Source organism: Eptesicus fuscus, chromosome 13 (genome assembly GCF_027574615.1).
Source record: "Eptesicus fuscus isolate TK198812 chromosome 13, DD_ASM_mEF_20220401, whole genome shotgun sequence".
Taxonomy (NCBI): domain Eukaryota; kingdom Metazoa; phylum Chordata; class Mammalia; order Chiroptera; family Vespertilionidae; genus Eptesicus; species Eptesicus fuscus.
Genome location: NC_072485.1, coordinates 41,496,667 through 41,519,840, shown reverse-complemented (window position 1 = coordinate 41,519,840; position 23,174 = coordinate 41,496,667). Strand labels below are relative to the sequence as shown.

Below are 23,174 nucleotides of genomic sequence, written 5' to 3'. Positions count from 1 at the left end.
AAAGGTTCCCGGACCACGACAGCGCCCGCCGCCTGCCTGTCCAGCGCCTGCTCAGCCGGAAACCCAAGACAAAGGCCTTGGTCAAAGCGAGGAGGATGAAGGGCAAAGGGTAGACGCAGCTTGGCCGGAGGGGGCCGTGAGAGAACGTCACTGGGCATCTCTGGGGACCTCATCGGGAGGGAAGCAAGGACAGGATGGCGGCCAAGCCCTCCCTGCGCACACGTCACTCCACAAACGTGACGGGACACCTGCTGGATTCTGCACACCCCGCACATTACATACCTCGTTCCTCGCCCCACATACCTCGTTCCTCACCCCACATATGCACACACTCCCTTACCCCCTGCAGGACATTCCATGGCCCACCACACCCCCACACACCCCTTTCCTTGATACCCCTCACATACGCCTCACCACGCACATAAACAGCTCACAGGGAGAAAAGATCACACAATCCACACGTCACACTGAGAAGTCACAGAGCTCACACACCCACACTTCACACCACACTCACACTCAGCCTCCCACCATGCGCCTCACACCCCCCACACTCACCTCAATAACCACAGACACACATCCAATTAAATTCAACACACACACAACCCAGACCTAGAGACACACCCTGCATAGATAATGTGCACACCTAACGTCACACTAAAATGTCACGTTTGTGGCCACACACAGCCCCTCAGCATAGACAATCCTGCCTGCACACTGTCCCCACCCCATGCACACAGGGGTGCGTGAGCATGTGTGCACATACACACACACACACAGCCTTGAACCCCTCAGCCCTAGATGCTGCATTCTTTCCCAGAGTTGCTCCAACAGCCACCACACAGACCCATGACCCTCAAACACCAACGCACAGGTCCTAATCTATTTCCCGAGCAAGCCTAGGCTGTACATAGTGACTCTCAGCCAGTCACCTCGGCTGCAAACACACTCAGACACACACACAGCTCCCCCACGCCCACCCCCTCTGCATTAATGACACCTTTCCTCAGGTCCCTACGGTGGCCCTTCCTGGCAACACACAGCAACCAACAACATAGACCATCACACATGCAGTGCCCCATGCAAGCTGCCCCTACAACTCCTCCCACATTGACAAACACACAGCCACATACACAGAAGTTCCCTATACACATAACAGTCATATATACAGCTGCCTGCCACTCCATACCCCCAATGCAGCCTCCTTCCTAGCCACACACAGAGTGCAATGCCGGACACTCACAATCCTCACACTCACCACAAGCCCCTGAGAACCCCTCCAAACAATCCCACTCACGATGACACACACAGCACTACATGACACAACACACATGATCAAACACAAGGCACACCCAACATATGCAACTCAGCCTGTCCTACACAAACACACACCCCCACTCACCCAGCCCTGGGTACCCCCCACCACAGGTGACTGACACCAGATGGCAGTCCATCCCACGCCCCCAGCTGTCCCCACTCAAGACCAGGACAGCAGGGATGAGGGGGGGGGGTTATAAGTTATAAACCCGGTGCCCCATCACACCACCCCCACCCACCTTAGATCCCTGGGCACCATCCAAGGACTACATATGCCATGTTTACCCCCTCCCACCAGTGCCCACACCACCTCATGCCTGACAGCATGGGAGAGGTGGAGGTCCTGGGAAACCAGCCCAGCACTCTGAGCCTGCCCCTCCTCACCCCAAAGCAGAGGCCGGTAGAAGGGGTGACCACAGGGAAAGACCCTAGGACAAAGAGAGAGACCTAGGGAAACTGGGGGAGGGTGGGTCGCGGACAGACCAAGAGAGGTGGGCACATGGGCGAAGAGGCCAAACGAGAGAGAAACAGAGAAGCAGAGAGAGAGGATGCCCAGATAGACCCGGAGAAGCCAGAGGAGGAAACAGAGAATAAAGCCGGACCACCACACTCAGAAATAAACAAGAGGAGGGGGGAGACAGCCGGGAAGAGACGCAAAGACCTTATTATATACGGGGGGGGGGGGCGGGGGAGGGGAACAGCAGGAGCAGGGGAGGAGGAGGAAGGAGCGTGCTGGGAGGAGGCCCTGGGACCCTGGGGTAGGGTCGCAGGTGAGGACTGAAGTCCGGATGTTTGATGGGAACCTGGGTGCGGGCACAGGTGAGGCTGTGGAGTAGAGGTCCAGGGCCTTGGAGTGAGGCCCCAGCCCTGAGCTGGGGTCCTGACGGAGGGCTGCGGGCTCAGGTGGGCTGGGTGTGCCCGGAGTCTGATACACACGGCAGCGGTTTAGGGGCTGGGGCAGGGTTCCTCCGCTCCTCCGGGAGGCAGGTGGCTCTAGACTTGAGCAGAGCCTTCGGGGTGGACCGGGGCCCCACCGTGTATGGGGAGTTCAGTGCTCGGATGGAGTCTGGATCCGAAAGGGGCTCGGAGTCTGGGCTGAGGTTTGGACGGTGAGCGGGGGCTTCAGGGGCTCCGGGGCTGGGCTGCAGGCAGCGCCGGAGTGGGATTCAGAACGAGGGGAGGGTCTCCGCCCCGAGGAGGGCTGGGGGCCAGGGTGGACCTCGGAGCCGGCGGCTGAACGCTCCGGGGCGGGGGGACCCGGGCGGGCGCGGACCGTCCCCGCTTCTCCTCGTGCCGGTGCGGAGGGCCCCCTACCTGCAGGCTGTCGGCGCATGGCGGCGGCGGCGGCTCGTCCGGCTTGAGGAAGACCTGCTGGCCCCGCCTGAGGAATTGGACAACAGCGATGAGGATGTGGTGCAGCACCAGGACCATGCTCGCAGCTGCCCGCCCGCCCGCCCGCCCGCCCGCCGGCCCGGCCGCTGCGCTCGGTCGGCGCGTCCGCGACAGCTTCGCCGGGTCCGCGCTCCGTGCTCCCGGCCCCTCCCCGGACCGCCCACTCCCCGCCCCCCGGTCTCCCGGGCCCGCCTACCCCCCCCCCCCCCCGCCACCCTGGACAGCACCTCTCGGCTCGTCCGACCTTCGGACACCAACCCGACCCCCCCACCGGCTCTCACCTCCCTGACCTCTCCGCTCTCAAGTCTTCCGGACTCGAGACCCCGCCAGGCAGCCGGCTCCCAGCCTTCGCTCCCGCCTCCCGCCCCTTTGCCACTCCTTTCTCGACCGCGCCGGGCTCGCCTCCCGGAGCCCCTCTCCTGTCCGGTCACATCCTCCTCCCTGCCGCTTAGGAAGTCCTGCAGCCCGACCAGCGCCACACGGCGGAGCGCAGTGAAGGGTAGTGCGGGGGGTAGGGGGGGAGGGGGTAGAAGAGAGGGGAAGGGGCCCTCGCTGACAAATTACAAGGAGCCCGAGCTTGCTCCTCTTCCAGGAAAAGAGAATGGTGAAGTCAGGGAGAATTTTGGAGGATGCTCAAAGACGCACAGACCCTGGGAGCAGGAGCAAATCTGTGAAGGAGACACGTGCGCACAGACACGAACGCACACACGGGCAGGCGCACCACTCCTGAGCGGGGGTAGGAGCACCGGAACCCCAGCACCGGGCAGGCCGGTCGGCGTCGGCGTCCGCGGCAGCCGGAGAGGCTGCAGGCCCCAGGGACACGCGGTCCGCAGTTCGGCGGTGGGACCCGCGCTCGCGGAGCGCACTTCTCCGCAGAGCCTCTGCACTCGGGCGCCTGCGACAGCCGCGACGCTCCTGCGCCCCCTGCTGTCCTATCGCGGCGGCGCAGCCGGGCCCTACTTGGCGGTCAGCCTGGCTGGGAGGATGGGGTACGGAGGTCACCGGGGCTAGCTCTCGGGCCTGGGCCCGCACCCACCCGGTTCCTATCCTTCGCTTGGCATGAGATCAGCTGCGGCGGTGAGACGTGTCTGGACTAGAGGATGCGTTTGGGTCTCTCCTGGCCTTTGCCAACAACTTGCTGCATGACCTTGGTGAGATTCCCCCCTCCCGGATTTCTGGGCCTCAGTTTTCTCATCTCCTTGACAAGACTGCCAGAAGAATCAACACCGATAATGGTGGGAAGACAGCCAGAGTCCTGACAGCCCTCGCTGTGGTCTGACCTGAATCTTTCCCACTGCACTGTGGGTCCCCCTCTCTGCACTGCTCCCCTCCTCGCTTGGCAGGTGACTCAGTGAGCCCCCAGCCTCCCAGCCTCCCCACCTCACTGGGCTGATTCATCTGGGCCCTTTCTCCCAGGGGAGTGATTTCATTAATGTTGAGTCACTGAGCCCAGTCCTCCAGGACTCGGTCCAGGCACCTGGCACACAGGCTGTGCCACCAGCCCAGGGGAAGGCCCTGCATGCCAGGATTCCCCCACCTCTCTTTCTGAGGCTCAGCTCTGGGCATGCTTCTTCCCCGGCTCAAACCCCTGAGTGACGCCCTTCCACCAGCACAGTAGAGCCCAGCCCCTCCGCCTGACGTGGCAGACCCTCTGTCACTTAGCCCTCGCTTGTTTCCCCAGCTTTGACCCTTTCCCCACCATTCCTTAAATTTATACTTCCTGTTCTTTTCGGATGGATGAATGACTCATTCTCACCTTCAAGCCTTTGCCCATGCCACCCCACCCCCAGTGCCCTCCAGATCCTGTTAATCTGCTTATCATTCAGGGGTGCTGCAGAGCCCCCACCCCCCCGCCCCCTCAGGAGGCTACCTTAGTCCTCCTGGTTCCCCTTTGTGTCTTTGCTGGGTGTCATGTCTGGGGGTGTGGGGAGGGGGAGGGAACATCTCTATCCCTGAGTGATCCAGGCCAAGTCAATGTATTTTACTGCATCTTCAAACTAGGGGCAATTTGTCCTACTTATTAACACTGCAAAAAAACATTACGTGGGCTAAGATGTGTAAAGGTTCTGGCTCAGAAAAGACCCTCCTTTTCCCTTTTTGGCCTCAGTTTCCTGCTCTGTTAAGAGAGTGACTGATGTAAGGCTATTGTAAGAAGTGAGTCTGAGCCCAGTGCACAAACCTGTTGGTAAATCCTGGGCACCTGTCACCAGGTCGGTGCGAGGCTCTGGATGCCCTCGGAGGGACACAGGTACCCAGAAAGTATCTGTTACGGCCACTGGCCAGAGCTTTTGTTCCTCAGGGGAGGCCGGCCATCTCAGATCCCACAGCCAAGAGCCAACCCTGGCCTGGCACAGCTACCCTCTGTTGGGCTCTCCGTCCTAGGCAGGACCTCCACACACTCACCTTTTTAAAAAATATATATTTTTTTTTATTGATTTCAGAGAGGAATGGAGAGGGAGAGAGAGATAGAAACATCAAGGATGAGGAGAACCATTGATCGGCTGCCTCCTGCACTCCCTCCCCCCGCCCAGGGATCGAGCCTGCTACCAGGGCCTGTGCCCCTACTGGGAACCGCACTGTGACCTCCTGGGTCATAGGTCGACGCTCAACCACTGAGCCCCGCCGGCTGAGCAGCACTCACCTTTTGAGAAGTTATTTCTGAAATCTTACTTGGTCTCTTATACCTCAGCTCAGTAGCTGGGGCCCCAGGAACACCTGTGTCTCTCTCAACTCGGAGAGCTTTGCATCGTGTCAATCCTTTAGATACAGGCATTCCTCAGAGGGTTCCAGTCCTAACTCTGCCATAGACTTGCTGTGTGACCCTGGGCAGGCCACTGCACTCCTGCGGGCCTCATTTTCCTCGAATGTGAAATGGTAGCACACTAGATTCAATAAACAAACTGTTTTCTTTTGATGCTTGGCAGGATACAGAGTCCTTTCGCAAAGATCTGCTCCATGTAATCCTTGAAATTCTCCAACCAGCTCCCTCCCAGAAGAGGCAACCGAGTCTCCTCCAGGTGGCAAGCCTTGCCCCGGCTCTCACAGCCAGAAAGCGACCCTTGCTCCAAGGCCAGGACTCCTCCACTCCCCGAGTCTACGTTCTGTGATTCTGGGCTGGGTTCTCACCCTGGCTCATGCCTGGGCCACCTCCCCGCCACCACCACCACCACCACCACCAATACCAGATATTCTCAGTACCATGGAATTCAGGGTCAGGGATGGCCTACCTGGGCTTGGGGCTCTGTGTCCGAGGGGCTTTAACATTTATTAAGCACGTACTGTGTGCCTCACATTTCATCTTCTCAACAACAGTATAAGGTAGGACCTATGATTAGCCATATCTTACAGGTAAGGAAAACTGAGGGGCAGGATGACTAAGGAACATGCCCATAGTCACACCGCTGAGAGTAGGAAGCCAAAATTCAAATCCAGGTGATCTGGCTTAAATGTGTGCCTTAAATCCACGCCCCACCCCATCAGGAAAGGCATGTGAGAAAAACAGATTTCTCCACCTCTCCTTTTGTCCCCAACAGTGCAGTCACTGAACCATGGAAGTAGCTGGCCCAGCCCCTCTAGCCCCCCCCCCTTTTCGTCTCCCCACTTTACGGGCCACTCTAAGGTACCCAGTGACCCAGCTACCTCAGGGTAGGTATTTTCGGAAAAGGTGACTCAGCCAAGAGTCTGGATAATGGGTCACTTGACCTCAGGCCCTGTCCAGAAGCCGACCCGCCCTTGTCCCTAGTCATGGCACCTCTGTGGGCACTTCCTCACCCAGGACTGGTGAGCAGACTTTCCCCCTTTACCATCGCTCCATCTGAGACCATTGAACCAGCAGACCCTCAATAGACCACAAATCTGCTCCCATCCCCATGACCATGTGTCCTGCTTCTACGCGCCTATCTGGTGTCTGACATGCATCTATCTTGTTGCTGCTAACCATGGTCAGACTTCCAGAACCCCCAGTTCAAACCTAGCCCTGCCCTGACATGCTGGGTGACCTCGGGCAAGGCTCTGGCCCTCTCTGGCCTCAGACTTCTCAGCAGCTGTGAAGGTTGGCCTGGTTCTCTTTGAGGGCTCAGGCAGCTCAGGGGGAGTGAGGCAGGATCCAGGTGGGCCTAGGTGGGCAGAAGACAGCTCTCCTGAGCAGGCAGGCACACCAGGCCCAGGGACTGAGGAAGGACCTGATCCCAATACAGGAAGCTCCTTAGGAGAGAGTGTGTGTGACTCAGTCTCTCCATGGCTTAGAGTGGAACCCATGGACTACAGAGGGCTCCACCCTCCGAGGGGGCCTGCAAGGGGGCAATCCAAGAAGCACCCTGAGGCTCTGACATCTCTGTGGGTTTGCGTCCATCCAGAGCCTTCCCTCAGCACTTCAGCTCTGAAGAGGCCATGGGTGCAAACCACCCCCTCTGTGTGGGGAGGGTGTGTGTGTGTGTGTGTGTGTGTGTGTGTGTGTGTGTTTAAGACCCTGCACCCAGGTCTGTGAGCATGATGTGGTGAAGGCTGGAGAGAATGAGTACAGGTTTGTAAAATTATCTGTGAGGATGTGTGAGTCTTCCATGGAATAGCTGAACTTGCGTGTGTGTACACAAATATGTGTGTCTATAGAATATGCAGATGTGTGTGTGCAAACAAGTATGTGTCTGTGTGCAGGTGTGAATGTGTATGCACACATGCAGGTATGTGTGTACAGTTGTGTGTGTTCACAGTGTCCAAGTATGGCACATATGGGCATTCATATATGAATGTGTGTGCAAATGTGTGAGTATGTGTGTACCCAAATGCACACCAAACAGAGGTGCTGCCACTAGCCCAGGTCGGCCCTGTGTGACTGCTGGCTGTGGCCCGGATGTGGGAGTGGCCCTCACAGAGAAAGAACCTGGCTGCAGACCAGGATTTGGTCTGGCTGGGGACAATGTGGATTTGGGCTCTGGGTGGGCAGGGCCTGCTCCCAGATGCCCTACAGCAGCTAGAGTTCAAAAGAGCACAGGCTGAGTGAAAGGGCCCCGTGAGTGGGGGATGGGTCAGCCATAGGTCTCATTCATCTCCATATCATTTCCATGTTATTTGCATATACATTTGTCTTGCCTACAGCAGATGGATGGCTCCATGACCCTAGAAGGGGAAGGGAACCTGTAGGATTCTAGTCAAGGACTAATCCAGGACCTGCTGGCTTACATGGAGGCTGAGGTCCAGGGATTTGGGCCTTGGTATCTACTTCTTACCATCCATGAACCCTGAGATCCTTCCACTACACAAGGCTCCCCCAGGACAGTCAGTCGTATACATGCTCACTGTCTTTCCAGCAATACACACCCGCTCACTCCTACACAGACACACTCCTACACACATCCCTATATGCATGATCACATGCTCCTACACAGAGAGGTAAGGTGGCACGTCTGCCCCAGTGTCTCCTTTGGGGACCCTGTGCCTTCTTCTCCTGATGCCCCTAGATGCTGGAATCATCTTTTCTTCACCCAAGCCTCAGCCTGCCTCACTCACACCCTCATGGCTCCCCATTGCCCACAGGATAAAGTTGGAGCCCTGGTCCTGGCCTTCATGGCCCTTAACCCTCACCTCCTCACCCCACTCCTCCCACCCCTGATACTGACTCCTCCCACACCACCATCCTGACAAACTATGATCGGTTCTGAGCCATAATTCCCATGGAAACCAGGAAGGAAAATGAGAAAAAGGAAAGACAGATCCCAGCTTTCTCAGAAGCTCTACCAACCTCCCCAGCTTTGGGCTCTCATCCTACCCCAGGGACAGGCAGTGGGCTCAGGTGCTCAGGCTCCCCAACCCCAACTGCCATCTTCAGGAGCCTGGGGCAACGCAGAGAGGGTGCAGTGTGAGAAACTCTCCTGCGACATCCACTGAGCCCCGTCCCCTCACTGAACCCACTCCTTCTCTCATGCCCCTGCCCTTACCCACCCCATCGTCTCCCCTCACTGGTGCCTCCTGACTTCCAGTCTGTAGGATTGGGTAGTGCTGCTTTGATTTCAGCCCTAGGATGTTTCCTGCTGAGCTTTGACTAGCAAGCTGGGTGGAGGAAGGCAGGCCTGATCCAGGCCCGGGGTTGCTGCCCAGAGTCCTGCCCAGCCTTGCCTGGACAGCTGCAGCCGACAAGCTGCCCAGCTTCCCTCCACTGAATATTCCTGGGCTGGCCCTGTCCCAAGGGGTGCCTCAGTCTGCAGTCAGCCACTGGCCCCAGCTCCCCCCCCCCACACACACACACATGCACACACATGCACAGATGTGTGCGCACGCGCGCGCGCACACACACACACACACACCAGGGCTGCTTGGAGCTGAGCCCATGAGAAAGGCTACCAAGGCACAAAATTCTAAGCAAAAAGAGAGAGAGAGAGAGAGAGAGAGAGAGAGAGAGAGAGAGAGAGAGAGAATCTAAGCAGCAGGGATCCAGGCCCCATGCTCTAAAACTCCCTGCCAATTCATTTAGGGAGGCCCCAGTGTGTGGCTTCGAGGTTCCAAGAACTCACAGAGTTTTTGTCTTCTAAGAAAATCAGAGCCTCTATTATAACACCCCATGTTTTGTTTTTTTCAGTTCTCACCAGAGGATAAGTAGAAGGGAGGGAGGAGGGGGAGAGAGAGAAAGAAATATCGAGGTAAGAGGGACACGTGGATTGGCTGCCTCCCACATGTGTCCCTACTGGGGCTGGGGAGCCTGCAACTCGGATCCTGTGCCTTCTTCTCTGAGGTGTGTGCCCTTGACCGGGAATCAAATCCTCAACACTTCAGTCTGAGGGCTGACGCTCTAACCACTCAGCAACCGGCCAGGGCTCTAATGCCCCATGATTTGAAGCGTCTGTACCTCTTACATGCTATGAAGGTAAGAGTTAGAGTCTGGAGGATGTAGGCGCCCAAGATCCTAATAGCCTATTATTCTAACTGCCTGGGACGACAGGACTCCCGGACTCCAACACCAGGGTTTCCCTCAGAACCTGGTGGTCTGTGGGCTTGAGCCTCCGTGGATACCAGGTCAGAGTGGGCCCCAGCGAACCCCTGCACACGGAGGTGCCTGCCAGCCTCCACCTTTCTGCACGCACCCGTGCCCATGCCTAGGGCTCCACCACCCGGTTCTCTGCTAATTAAATCCGAACTTGAAAGGGGAGGGAGGGCCAGGCCACTCGGTTGGTTTTCTCCTTTAATCCGACTTTACAATTGATAAGACGGAGGTCCTGGGACAGGCGGTCATTTGTCACTCAGCTGGCAATAGTGAAACAGCAACCCAAACCTGGCCCCCGCAAACCCGTGTCTCCCAGTAGCAGGCTAGCTCCCCAGAAAAGCCTGGGAGCCTCCTTCTCAGTCCCTCCTCCGAGTTGGGGCCACACTGGAGCAGCTCCTCTCACCCCCAGAGACACCACCACCACCCCCCGCCCCGCCCCGCTCCCCCACCAGCTCCAGAAGGCAGAGACCGTGGTCCCCTCTTCTCTCGCTTCCCCAAGCTACAAGCAGTTTAGAGACCCATTTCCTGTCCTGATTGATCCAAAGGCGCTCGATCCACAAAGACTCCTTAATGGGACCGGGAGATGTGGCGTTCAGTTTCTAAGCACCCGTCGCTATGGAAGCCAGGTGCTGCCAGCTCAAAGCCTAGCAACAAGGCTCCGGGTGGGGTGGGGTGGTGCGGGGCGGAGGGCATTGTCAGGGGCTCCTGAGGCAGCCAGCAGGAAGGGAGGGCTGGACCTGCCGCCCTGGCTGGGCTGCAAGGGGAGGAAGAAGGCAGAGGGAGCAGGGCCAGGCAGAGAGAGACTGGCAGAGACCGACAGAGGGAATCCAGAGAGAGCAAACGGCAGAGACACCGTCAGAAAGAGGGAGACGTGTGAGGTGGAAGAAGACAAGAGCTGGTCAGAGTCTGGGAGACCATTGAGACAGACAATTGGCAGGGAGGGACTGACTCCCAGACAGGCTGACTCCCGGGCAGGGAGGGAGTGTGCCCGGGAGCAGGAGGAAGCCACGGGGAATGACAGAGATGGATGGGCCCGCGACAGGAGGAGATAAGCCTGAGGCAGGAGGCAATATAGAGGCAGATAATAAAGAGAGGACTAGGAACAGAGGGGCAGGCGGGGCACGCAGATGGGGAGGCAGAGCAAGCAGCCGCCGGGCAAGACGGCGCGGCGGTCTGAGGACAAGGGCACAAGGTCCCAGGAGCCCTGAGCTGGCCCCAGTCCCGGGCCCCTACTCAGTGGTCTGCCCGTCTGTGGCATGGGCGTCACCAGCCTTGTACAACCACCCCACCACCCGGCTCTCCCCCAGAACACAGAACCATCCTGGCACTCACTCTTGGCCAAGGACCAGCCTTGTACAACCACCCCACCACCTGGCTCTCCCCCAGAACACAGAACCATCCTGGCACTCACTCTTGGCCAAGGGACTGGTCAGAGATCCCAAGTCTCCTTACCCCCTGGGGACAAGTCAGCAGCAGGCCTTGGGAATGCATCCAGAGCTTCCTCCCCACCCTCACCCAGGCTGACCACTCCCTGGCTACCACGGAGGCAGCTTCAGTACAGACAGCACACTCGTCCCCCTGCCAGAGGGAATGAGCCAAAATGCAACCCCTTCTTCCTCAACAACAAGCCCAGACCCAAGGGTGGAGCAGACGGCATCCCTGGAGAGACGGCCCGCAGCTGTCCCTCTCCGGCTGTGTCTAGGGAAGGCAGGCTTTGGGGAACCCAGAGCAGCCCGACCCCTCAGGGGCAGGGAAGTGGCAGGCACTTGACAGGTGACGAATCGAGAGGAATCGTTAATCCTCAGGGCAACCTGTTACGGATGGGAAGACTGAGGCCCCCAAGAGGACAGTGACTTGCCCTAAGGTGCCTGAAGCAGAACTTGAATCCAGGTCTCCAGGGGCCAGTGCAAGTTGGAGGTCCCCCGTGGAGGCCCCCTGCCAGGGTGGAGACAGCCGCTCCAGGAAGGGGGGCAATCCCAGCCTGCTCAGGGGCCCTTCCCAGAGAGAAGTGGGGTTGGGTCCTAGGCTACCATTCCTCCCAACACCAGACATCCCCCACCTCATGCCAGAATGGGTGACAGGGTTTGCCTAGACCAGGCGTCCTCAAACTACAGTCCAAGGGCCACATGCGGGTGTTTTTGCCGTTTTGTTTTTTTACTTCAAAATAAGATATGTGCAGTGTGCATAGGAATTTGTTTATAGGTGTTTTTTTAACTATAGTCCGGCCCTCCAACGGTCTGAGGGACAGTGAACTGGCCCCCTCTTTAAAAAGTTTGAAGGACCCCTGGCCTAGACTCTGTCAGGGGTCAGGTCTCTCTCCCTCTCCCTCTCCCTCTCACTTTTCCACTCCCACTCCTCTCATTTTTCTCCTAATTGTTAATACTGTCAGCAGCACCTGACAGACACTCTGACATGTGCCCTTAGAGGCACCCCATCTGCCCCCAGAGTCTTGCTCTCCCCAAACTCCTGAAGGAGGGACAAGACAAAGACTAAGTAAGCGCCTACTACGTGCCCCTGGTGATGTGAAGCACTTGACATTCATTATCTCATTAAATTGTCCGCAGGGAGCTCTGAGAGTTCACCCACCTTTTGCAGCTCCTGGCCCCTGGCCTCCCTGCCCACCCTCCCCCCACCTCACAGCTGCAGTCGGTGCACACAGGTGCCTGGGAACTGGTAGTTTGATTCTCAGCTGCAGTGCCCGTGGTGGGAGGCCGTGGGAGAAGAAGGGGGAAGGTGTAGGGTCAGCAGGTGGAAGGTGAGAGAAAGAGGGAAGGGAGAGCGGAGGGAGGGACAGGGGACAGCAGGCTGCTGCACACCAGCCTCACTCTATACACACACACACCCTGCACTCTGTGCCTGGGCCACAGCCCAGAAGATCGACCCACGGCGCCATCCTCCCCCGAGCCCCAGTTCCTGGAAGGCTGCGCTGCAGGAACTATCGATCTGCCTCCCAGCCTCCTCTTCCCGCTGCCTGGAGGATGCCTCCTCCGTGCAGCCCCCCAGCTGATTGGTGTCACTGACAATCCAGGAGCAGCCTGGGGACAATGAGCAGTGACCCCTCAGCTCTTCCTCCTCCTCAGGAACCTGGTCCAGGTGGATGGGAAGTGCAAGGGCCGACACCAAGGTTTGTGTTCATGCATGCACGTTTGTATGTGCACGTGTGTGTGCATGTGTGCATGCATAAATAGGTCAGTAGGGCAGATGAGTTGTAAATACAAAATGTGAACCATACAACCTGGGTTCAAATCCCAGCTCCTCCATTTCCTGGATATGGAACCTTGTGCAAATCACAAACCCTCTGAGCCTCAGTTTCCTTATCGGTACAGTGGGGTTACCAATAATTACCAACTAATAGGGAGAATGAGATTATAAACGCAGAGCTCTGGCACTGTGCTTGGCTTACAGTATTTTTTGATACATGAAAGCTTTTATTACTGTTACTGTGAGGGGTGTGTGTGTGTGTGTGTGTGTGTGTGTGTGTGTGTGTAAGTTGGAAGATCCAGGAGTGATTTCTGGCACTCCAGCAAGGGGGTGTAGGCTGCTGCCTAACCCTCAGCTGCCCTAGAATAGGGGCTGCAGCCTCACTCTCAGCTCGGCCTCAGAGAAGGGAGACTCACGGCACCTCCCTAAAAACACCACCGGTGCTGGGCAAGGCTGTGTGAGGGAGATGGATGGCTTGGTGGCCACAGGCAGGCCTGGTGATTAGGAGACTAACAGCCCAGCATCCGGAAAGGAATGGGAGGGGGGCTGAACTGTGGAGCCATCCATCAGAGCTGGCAGGCCCAGCAAAGCTATCCAGCGAGATGGACGAGAGGCGAGGGGGCAGCTGTGAGGCGGGGGAAGTGTGGGCCAGTTAAGGGACAGGCGGCCAGGCTCAGCCCAGCACTGACCCTTTCAGTAGCCCTGAGTGAGTCACTGTAACCTCGGGATCAGGTTCTTCCTCATGTCTCTCTCCACCCAGATAAATTCCAGCCACAGCAGATCCAATATCAGGCCCAGGGACAAGAGGAGCCCCGGGAGGGTGTGAGGGGTTCAGAGATGCTCTTCCCTCCTGTGGGTGCCCAATGCAGCCAAAGATCTCCGAGGGGGAGGAGTAGGGGACATGGCACAGTGTCTGGGCTGGGAGCCCAAAGACCCAAGTTTGAATCAATTTATGACCCCAATCCCTTGCTGACCTTAGCCAAGGCCCTGACTTCCCAGGTCCTTCCCTGAAAAAACCTCCCCCAATACCATTACCACACGCATGCCCAGTGTCAGAAGGAGTGAAGGGCCATTAGCAAATTTCATTCAAACTGAGGGCAAAGCCTGGCAGACGAGGCTCAATGGTTGAGCATTGACCTATGAACCAGGAGGTCACCGGTTTGATCGGTCGGGGCATATGCCTGGGTTGCAGGCTCCATCCCAAGTGTGGGGTGTACAGGAGGCAGCTGATCAATGATTCTCTCTCATCATTGAAGTTTCTATCTCTCTCTCTCTCCCTCTCCCTTCCTCTGTGAAATCAATAAAATATATATCCTATCTAATAATAGAGTAACATGTAAATTACCATCACTCCGCTACACCCACGATTGGGCGGCAGGAGGCTGGGGGGCGGGACTCGGGGTGGCCTATCCGGCCATTGAGAGGCACGGATCCGCTGCCACTGAGGGGGGCTACCCTGCTGTTGAGAGGCGCAGGGGGCGGGACTCCCGCCCCCTGTGCCTCTCAATGGCCAGATCCGCGGCCGCTGAGGGGGCCTGCCATGGACACCCAGCTGCGCCTCTCAACAGCAGGGTAGCCAGGTGTCCGCGGCAGCCCCCCTCAGTGGCTCCCTGCGCCTCTCAACAGCAGGGTAGCCCCCCTCAGCGGCCGCGGACCATCAAAAGTGGGGGAGCTGGGTGCCTGTCTGCTCCGGCACCAGGCCTTTCAGAAGCCTCTGCCGAGCTGGAGGCTTCTGAAAGGCCTGGTGCACCAGCGGACAGGCACCCAGCTCCACCTCGAAAAGCGAAAGCGTGTAGGGGACCCTACACATGCATGATTCAATCATGCACTGGGCCTCTAGTATATATATATTAAACCCACCTACAAACAAAAACTGAGGGCATGGGCCCTCCCCCCTGTTGGAGTAGCCGTTACCTGGAAAAATCCGGGCAGGAGGTCCTGTGTGGGTCTAGTGGGACCCAGGCGGGCCCACAGTCTCTAATGACCTCAGCGAGCTTGATCAAGTCACTTACCTCTCTGGGCCTCCGTTTCCCCATCCCAAAAATCAAACAAGCAACAACAACCATCTTCATTGGCTCCTCTTTCCTTGTGAGACAAACTGCAAACTCACTGCACCCACTCCCTCCCAGGAACCCCGCTTCCATCCTACACTGAGGCTGCTCTGGGTTTTGTCAACCCCCTGTCCCTCTTTATGTCTCGCCTGTGGACCTCTGTCTCTCCGCTGGAGAGTCTCCTCACTCGACAGGGCCAGAAGCACCACACACCTTCCCTGCAGTGTCTGGGTCCCCATCTCACTGAGCTCTCAAGGGTGAGGGCCAGGCTGGCCTGGTTCCCAGGGTGGGGGAAGAGGTGGGCAGTTCAGGGCCTCCAACGGGGATGGCACTTAGAGAAAATGAAAGGAAGGAGAAAGAAGGGAGGGAGAAATGAAAAGAAAGGGTAAGAAAGGAGGGAGGGAGAGAGACAATTGTCCCCCAAGGCCATTTGGATCTAACAATCTGAATGAACTCTAGTTCACTCTAGATGGAGCTCCCATCCCCCATGTCCCCGCTCATCTCACCCCCACTCCCCATTGGGCCCCAGCTCTTGTCACACACATTTATACAAAGGCCCAGAGCCAAAGGGGTCACTGGCCTCTGCCTGCACCCTGAATGGAGGCTAAGAACATGCCTGGTCGTCATAGCGATGCTGCGATGCTGTCATCACTAATTCATCACCCTAGCCCTGGGAGGCCAGCGAGGTGTGAAGAGAGCTGGTCAGAGCTGCTGAGAGCAGCCAGTGGGAGCCGGAGTCTTGGGGCTGTGGCCTGGGGGAGGGTCAGGGATTAAGTTCCATTTCTCCACCCAGCTGTGTCCTCCCTCAGTCTCCTAAAGCCCTAGGAGGAGAGACACAGACCTCTCCCCAGTCTGTCCTGTGCACCTACTGTGTGTCCAGCTCAGTCCAACCACAGAGATGGGGGTCGGTGAATGCCTGGATAGAAAGGCCCCCACCCCAGTGTCTGTGAGCACGTGTCCATGCCCTACTGTCCCCAGTGGGCAGGGGGATGCCCCTCTAATGTCACAGGCGCTGAGAAGGGGTGGAGGGAAGGTGGGGGAAGTAAGCCCATATTGTGCCCCTTCCAGGCAGCATGTGCCAGATATTCCTAAAAAGCAACCCATTCAGTCCTCCCAGAAAACCTCCAGGGTTGGAATTTTCACCCCATTTTACAGATGCCCGTATGTTCTTTCTGCCTAAATCCTCCCAGCCAATCCTGTCTGCTCCTCCTCCTCCAGGAAGACCTCCAGGCTTGCCCCATCCCATTCCCCCTCCTCTAAGCTCCCAGTGCTGGTGGGTGCGGGTCCTGGTCTCCCCAGACAGACTGACTGCTGTCTCTCCCTTCACCACCCGGGGCTGTGAAGGGCACAGTTGTGTGTTTTTCTGTTGGAAGTCACCTGTTCCTCAGGGGGCAGAAAGGCCAGACTCCACCTGCCAGGCACCCCATCCTCCTCTGACCCAGTTCCTTCATTCCCGGAACCTCAAAACAAGGAACCCACTTGGAGCAGGAGAATGGGGATGAAGCTAACAGGCATTCACTCAACACGTATTTACTGAACACTGAATGGTGAGTGGCCTGTGAATGGATCTCAAGACACAACAGTGAACAAAATGAAACATTCCTGCCCTTTTGGAGATTTGTCCTGTAAACTCAGCACCGGGGTTTGCCTCGCACACATCTACTTGATTCTGGTAATATGGATGAAGGTTGGTATTATTATGCCCATTTTACAGTGAAGAAAACTTAAGATTAGAGCGACAGGAACTTGCCCAAGGCCACACGGCTAGTAACCAGTAAAGGCAGGATTCAAACCCACATGTGTCTGACCCCCACCTCTCATTCTTGTTAAGTTCCTGGGTGGGGCATGGGGGTCACAGATCTAGTCCCTGCCCTCAAGCCTTCCGAATCTAGTTTACCCGCCCAGGTCTCCAATAAGCACCACTGGGAAGTCCTCCCGGAGTCTGATCTGAGTCCCTCCTGCTGCTCTAACTCGGGCCTCTCTTTGTTGGGGCCTCAGTGGGGCGGAGGATCAGCTGTCCTCTCCTTGCAGACACCTGGGGTGCTTCCCTGAGCTCCCAGACCTTCCTCCACCCCCACCCTGCACAGAGGCCTCCCCCACAGGAGCGAGTGAGGTGTATTCTAAAAATACCTTAATCCCTCCCTGCTTGTGCTCTCATTAAACTGAGTGAGTCACTACTTTAAGTAATTTATTGCTAGTTACATAATTGGTTTAATATTTGGTTCTAGAACTGGGGAACAAAAGTGCTCCCCTTCTTTTCGGGGACTTGCTAATCCCACAGAGGGGTGTATGGCCCCAAGTGGGGAGATAGGGAGGGAAGTGGAGTCATCTTGGACCGGTCCCTGCTCTAGTCTGGACCAACCCATGGCCATGCCCACCAGGTCCATGGGGTGTACCTGATCCTAGGAGAGGCAGGCTGTGGGAACCCCGACTCTCCACTCTGTCACCCACTCTGTGGGTTCCTGAGGCCACCACTCCCAGCTGCCCGAGCCCTCAGACCAAAAACCTACCCTCGGGAGCCCATGTCCTGAGCACCCCTCCCCTCCGTACCTCACCGCCTCTGCCTGCCCACAGGAACCAGGCCCAGAAAAGGTGAGCAGCTCCTTGGCATCCCCAGCTTGTCAGAGGCACCTCCTCTCTATGGGCCCAGCTCCTCGGCTCCAGGAAAATCCAGCACCTCACACAGCCCTGGGAGAAGTCACGCCCCAAAGGGGACTGACTGCAAAGGGCATCAGGGAAGTTGGGGGGAGGCAGGATGATAAAATATTCCTTTCTTGATGGAAAGGGTGGTTATATGACTGTATATATTTACCAAAACTCATTGAATCACACACTTTACATTGGGGATTTTATTGTATGTAAATTATACCTTAATAAAAATGGATACAAAAAATAAAATGTAAAAAAGAAGTCCCACCCCCACCTTCTGGGCTCCCATTGCTAACAGCTGTGCAGAATCAGCAGCCGTGCAGAAACCCAGGGGAGGTGCAAAGACCCAGCTGTGGAGGGCACGTAGTAGGTGCCACACAGAACATGTGGGTTTCACTCAGTTCCAATTAGCAAGAGCTCGCCACCGGGCACCTCCTGGGGCTACTTACACCTCCTTGATCTCATTAGCTCTCCCCGAGCTCTTTCTCACGCAGCCGAGAGGGGCCGAGCTGTGCACCAGGTGCGCTACAAACTTTGTCTCATTTAGTCCTCACTGCAGCCCTAATAAGGTGAGCTCTACTATCATCCCTCTTACAGGTGGGGGAACAAAGGTCCCGCAGCCAGGAAGTGGGGGAGCTGAGGTTTGAACCAGGAGACATTCCCCAAGGCTTGTGTTCATAATCACTCACCTCTACTACTACTACCTGGCGTGGCTCAGGGAGCCATGCACGGAGGAGGAGCCTCTGACCCCAGGCCTGAATAGTGAGGTTTTCACTAGGTTCCGAAGTAGAGGCAGGGTACCCCCAAGCAAAGAAGGCAAGTGAGCGTGTGTGAGCTCAGAGTGGTGGCAAGAGGCAGGGCAGCTTTGGGAAGGAGGGAATTGGGTCAGGCAGCAAGCCTGGAAGAAACACAAAATAAATGAGGCAGAGGGCACCCAGCTCTGCCAGCCTGTGGGTTAAATGCCTGCTCGGTCCCTGAACAGCCAGGGCTTCTTACTGCTATTCCTGACTCATCCCCCCCAAAATTTGTCTCTTCCCAGTTTCTTGGCCCTCATTGCCTACTCACAACCACAATCACCACTTCACCAAGCACAGGCAAAAGCCTTCACCCCAAAACTGGTCAAAGACCGGGGAGTGCCATGTGGCTGGGGCGTGCTCCAAGGTTGAGGAGTATGGAAGGGAAACCAAGACCTGAAGAACGATAGAAATCAGCCCGGTGAAGGGAGGGGGCATCAAGGAAGGGTGTTCCAGGCAAAGGGAACAGCATATGCAACGGCCCAGAGGTGAGAGAGGCTGCACAGGTGGGGAACAAAGCTAGCGGGCCTGGCTACCTGATGGGCCTCTGCTGAGTGTGAGTGTACTGCAGGTGTGCCCCATGCGTGTGCACACTGGGGCTGTGTGCACAGGTGCTGCAGTTCATTGTTGCTAGGTCAGTTTTTAGATTCATCATCGCCTGTTTCTCAGTGTGTATTGTATGTGTTGTGTGTGTGCTGTTGTCTGCTTCTTGGTGTGTGCATTCCTGTGTCTGTTGAGTTTTTCTGTTTGTGTGTATTTGTTTTCTCGTGCCTGGAGCTGTATGTTTGTGGCCAGGACACTTGATCCCTGAGCTCAGGTGGTGGTGGTGTTGTGGGGGTGGGGTGCAGAGGAGAAGCCTGGGGCAGGGGGTGATGGAGCTGGGATCCAGTTGCACACAATAGCACCTAATGACCGTCAAGCACTAAGTGGGGAGATGCTAATTAACTGATACTGAGTCAGAGGCCTGGGGCCCCGTGGAGGCGGAAAGTGGATTCCCACTGGCACATAACACTCGGATGAGCTGGCTGGGCCAAGGCCTCTAACCACCCAGCACCAGGAGGGGACATCTCACTGACTGTCTCCCAGGGAGGCCAAGGCCTAGGCTCTAAACAGCAAGAAGGATTGAGCTCCAACTCCAGGACGAAGGTCTTAAAAAGGAGGATTTCATTAGACTTGGCAGTGGACAGGTCATAAGGGATGAGGCAACAGGGACACGGCTCTGCTCTTGGGGCCGAGGTCTGAGGGGGTGACTTCTGGTGCCATGGGTGGTGCTCTGGGGTGTGGAAGCCCCAGGCCCAAAGGCAGGAAGGCTGCTCCTGGAGGGGGTCTAAGTGGCCACACCTCCCTGCACTGGTGGGTGGACACTGGGGAGCGAGGGCCACAGCTCAGGTGGGTGAGCTAGCGGGTGGGGCTGCCACTGATTCTCTGTCTACGTATCTCACCTGTCCTCAGCCACCCCCACGCAGCCCTCTTGCCTCTCACCTGAGTCTCCGCACCAGCCTCCCCGCTGGCTCCTCCAATCCTTCACTGAGAGCTTCCTAAACCCAAAGATCCCCACAGCCCGAATGGCCCTCTCCAGCAGCCCCAGTGCTGCCCAGACGGAGCAGGGCTGGCACGGCAGGAAGGAGCTCCAGGGCAACACCACCAGGACTCGGAGAACACGACAAAGTGGGTATTCAGAGGCAGGGCCTGGCTTCTGCTCCGAGACCCACCAGCTGTGTGAACCTTGGGCAGTTGGCACCGTCTCAGTTTCCCATCAACCGTTTGTCCCTCCGGATCTTCCAGATATCCGCCCTTGCGCTGTGCTCTGCCCGGAGGTGGGGGACATGCTTCATGCCCCCCACACCCTTGCCCTCTGGCCTCAGTTGGGTTCTGCCAATGGGGGCGGGAGAGCAGAGAGCATTCACACCTGGGGTACTCACCCCCTCACCCCCCACCTGCTCTGACCTGGAGCACTCTTCTTCCCCTCTGGCCTCTCGGATGCTAGTCCTAAGTACCGCGACATGCTCAGTCGGTTCCCTATCTTGCCCCACCTCCGGAATAGTTGCTTCATTAAACTGCTTTTAATTAAACCATGTGAGGGTGTCATCCATTTCCCCTCTACAAAGTAGGGCTAACTCCTTGGAGGGTAGTTGAGGTGATTAAACAAGGTGGTTTTAAAATATAAAGGGCATTCAGTAAGCCTTAGCGCTCTCTAGCCAGCCCCCAAACGCCACCCCACCTAAAGTTGTAAGCTAACTGAGTTCTCTGGTGTGGGAAGGATGCACTACCAAGCCACCTGCTTCTCTCCTCTCCCACCCAATTCCCGCCCAGCTGCCTGCACCAGGACGCTCCCACCCCTGCTCCATCCAGAGCCAACGTCTGTGCCCCCAGCCACGGGCCTCCCACCTTAGAGCCCCCCACAACTCAGCACAACTCAGACAGGAAGCTGTCCGCCTGCCTGTCTGCTCCTGCTGCACCAGCACTGAGCCACAGCGCTGCGGAGCTGCCCGGTCCTAGCTCTCACCGCCCCCACCATCTCCACCAGAGCGTCCTCACATCCAGCCCCTGCCTCCAGCTCCAAGCTTCCAGGAAGACACATTTCTCTTCAGCTTCCCAGGGAAGGGGCCTCCCTGTTTCCAGCTGGCCAGGCTAACCGTACACATTCCCACTGCCCAAGCTGTGTGTGTGTGTGTGCGGAGGGGGGGCGGGCGGGGGAGGAATGGGGGGGCACTCTGGGCTCAAACCTCCCCATGCTGAGTGGGCTGAGGCATGTCCCTCTCTGGCCCCTCCGTGGCAGCTACAGCTCCAATGGACCTCAGAGAGCTTGCACCCAACTTTCCTCCTAGGGCAGGAGTCTCGTCTGCAAGGCTCCCTAACCAGGCTGCCCAGTGCCCACTCACACCTCCCACCCCAGACAGGAAGTTCATCCCTTCCTCCCAAGGCAGCCCCTTCCCTAGGGGACTGCCTGCCACCCTTGCACTCAGCCACCTGAGCCTCCAGGACTCTCCCCCCCGCCCCAGTGCTGCCTCAGTACTGAGCTCCAGGAGAGGTTACAGGAAAAGCCTTAGGATAATAGAACCCTGAGAAAGCATCTCATGCAAAGATGAGGAAATTGAGGTTTCTAGAGGAGGCCCCTCGCCTGGTCCCACCCCACTACTGGCTCCTCTCCATGGAGTCTCCCTGCTCCACGAAATGACAGACTTCACAAGTTCCCAGGAGGAATCTCACAGCAGGCAGAAGCTCTGGTCCAAACTTCAAAGGCTGCATCTGAGGCCTGGGAGGAGTGGAAATGCCCAGGTATGGGAGGTGGACTCATGCCAAGACTTAGATCTCTACTCTGAGCTCCCCAATTGCTCAAGAGCCTGGAGGGAGAGAGGGAGAGAGAGGCGAGGAGAGAGGCAGGGAGGGATGCCAGACACACCCCTCTCTCTGCTCCAGGCCCTGCCATCTGGCCCTGGACCCGGCTGTGTGACATTGGGTTAATCATTACCCCTCTCTGGGCTTCAATATTTGCATCTATACAACAAAAAGACTGGGCTGGGAGTCCCTGAAACTCTAGTGGGGTGCTGGTAGGACCATGAAGCGTTCTTAGGAGAATGAAACCTAGACACCCCTCAGCCATGTCTAGCATCTCAACCTAACAGCCCCAGATCCCGGCTGACTCCACCTGAGCCTGAACACAAAGACCACCTGATCCTCTCGGGGTCCTCACTGACGGGAGGGTTCCCAGATTCCCCGGAGGAAATGCCAGCCCCACACATGACAACCCTTCAGCCCAAGTCCACACACATCTTATCTCTCCCTTCAGGCAGGTCGGACCCAGGAGAGAAAGTGTTGAGTCACCAGACCTGCGGCCTGGCCTTGCTGGGGCAGCGGAGCAGGTGCATGTGCCTTCACACACATTCACTCTCCCAGGCCCTCACACTCAAACATGGACACCATGTGCCCAGAGATCCACACCCACACACAGTTTTACTGGAACACATGCGCATAACACTACACATAGGTATACACACACAAGCCACATTTGCATGTACATAACCATTTACCAATAAATCAGGCATAAAAATGGACGCTCACATGTTCACACATATGAAGATGTCCACACTTTTATACAAACACTGATCTCACCCTCTCAGACCTATATACATACATGCACAACTGGAAGCTCACATTCAGGCGCACGCACACACACACACACACACACACACACACAAAGAAACACACAGAAACCAACCAATCTCACCCTCATCTCAGTAATTCACAATCTAATAGAAACCAGACCCCAGCTGCAATGTCATTCTAAGTCCATGTCCAAATCTAAGCCTGTTCCAGAACTGTGAGGAGAAACTTTCTTGTCTGCTGGTTTAATCCTTCCAGTGTGTCTGTCCCTGCTGTGTTGAGGCCCAGCCTTTCCTCAGCCTTCCTCCCCCCGCCCCCCCCCCCCAATCAATTTCAGCAAGGCCCTCCCACCCCTGGCCCAGTGGAAGTGAAGAAAAATGGGCTGCTCTCTCTCCTCCCTTCATCTCTGCTCCTTGTCCAGCTTCATCCCTCCCTCTCTCCGGCCTTTCACACAGAGGGAAGATCCAGGCTGGAAGGGATGGTATGTGACAGCAGCCCCTGCTGGAGACATGTGGCATTACAGAACAGCTCTATGGTACGCGCTCATCCCTCCCCAGGCTGGAGTGGAAGGGAGTAGGGTAAAAGGGAGAGGGAGAAGAGGAAGAGGAGGAAGAAGTGTGGAGGAGGAGAAGGAGCAAAATGCTGGGAGCACCAAGGATGGAGTTTAGAAGCTTCAGCCTGTCTTGCGTTTCTCCG

At 56.9% G+C, this 23,174-nt stretch overlaps 1 protein-coding gene across 1 annotated transcript in view; it reads right to left on the bottom strand.

The window, feature by feature from the left end:
- PDE2A (phosphodiesterase 2A) overlaps positions 1 to 2,743 on the bottom strand; it is a 61,834-nt gene extending 59,091 nt beyond the window's left edge. The window contains exon 1 of the mRNA XM_008149936.3: positions 2,629 to 2,743. Within this exon, the coding sequence (XP_008148158.2) occupies positions 2,629 to 2,647 (19 nt within the window). The 5' untranslated portion in view covers positions 2,648 to 2,743. The remainder of the gene's footprint in view (positions 1 to 2,628) is intronic.
- Positions 2,744 to 23,174: the final 20,431 nt, after the last annotated feature.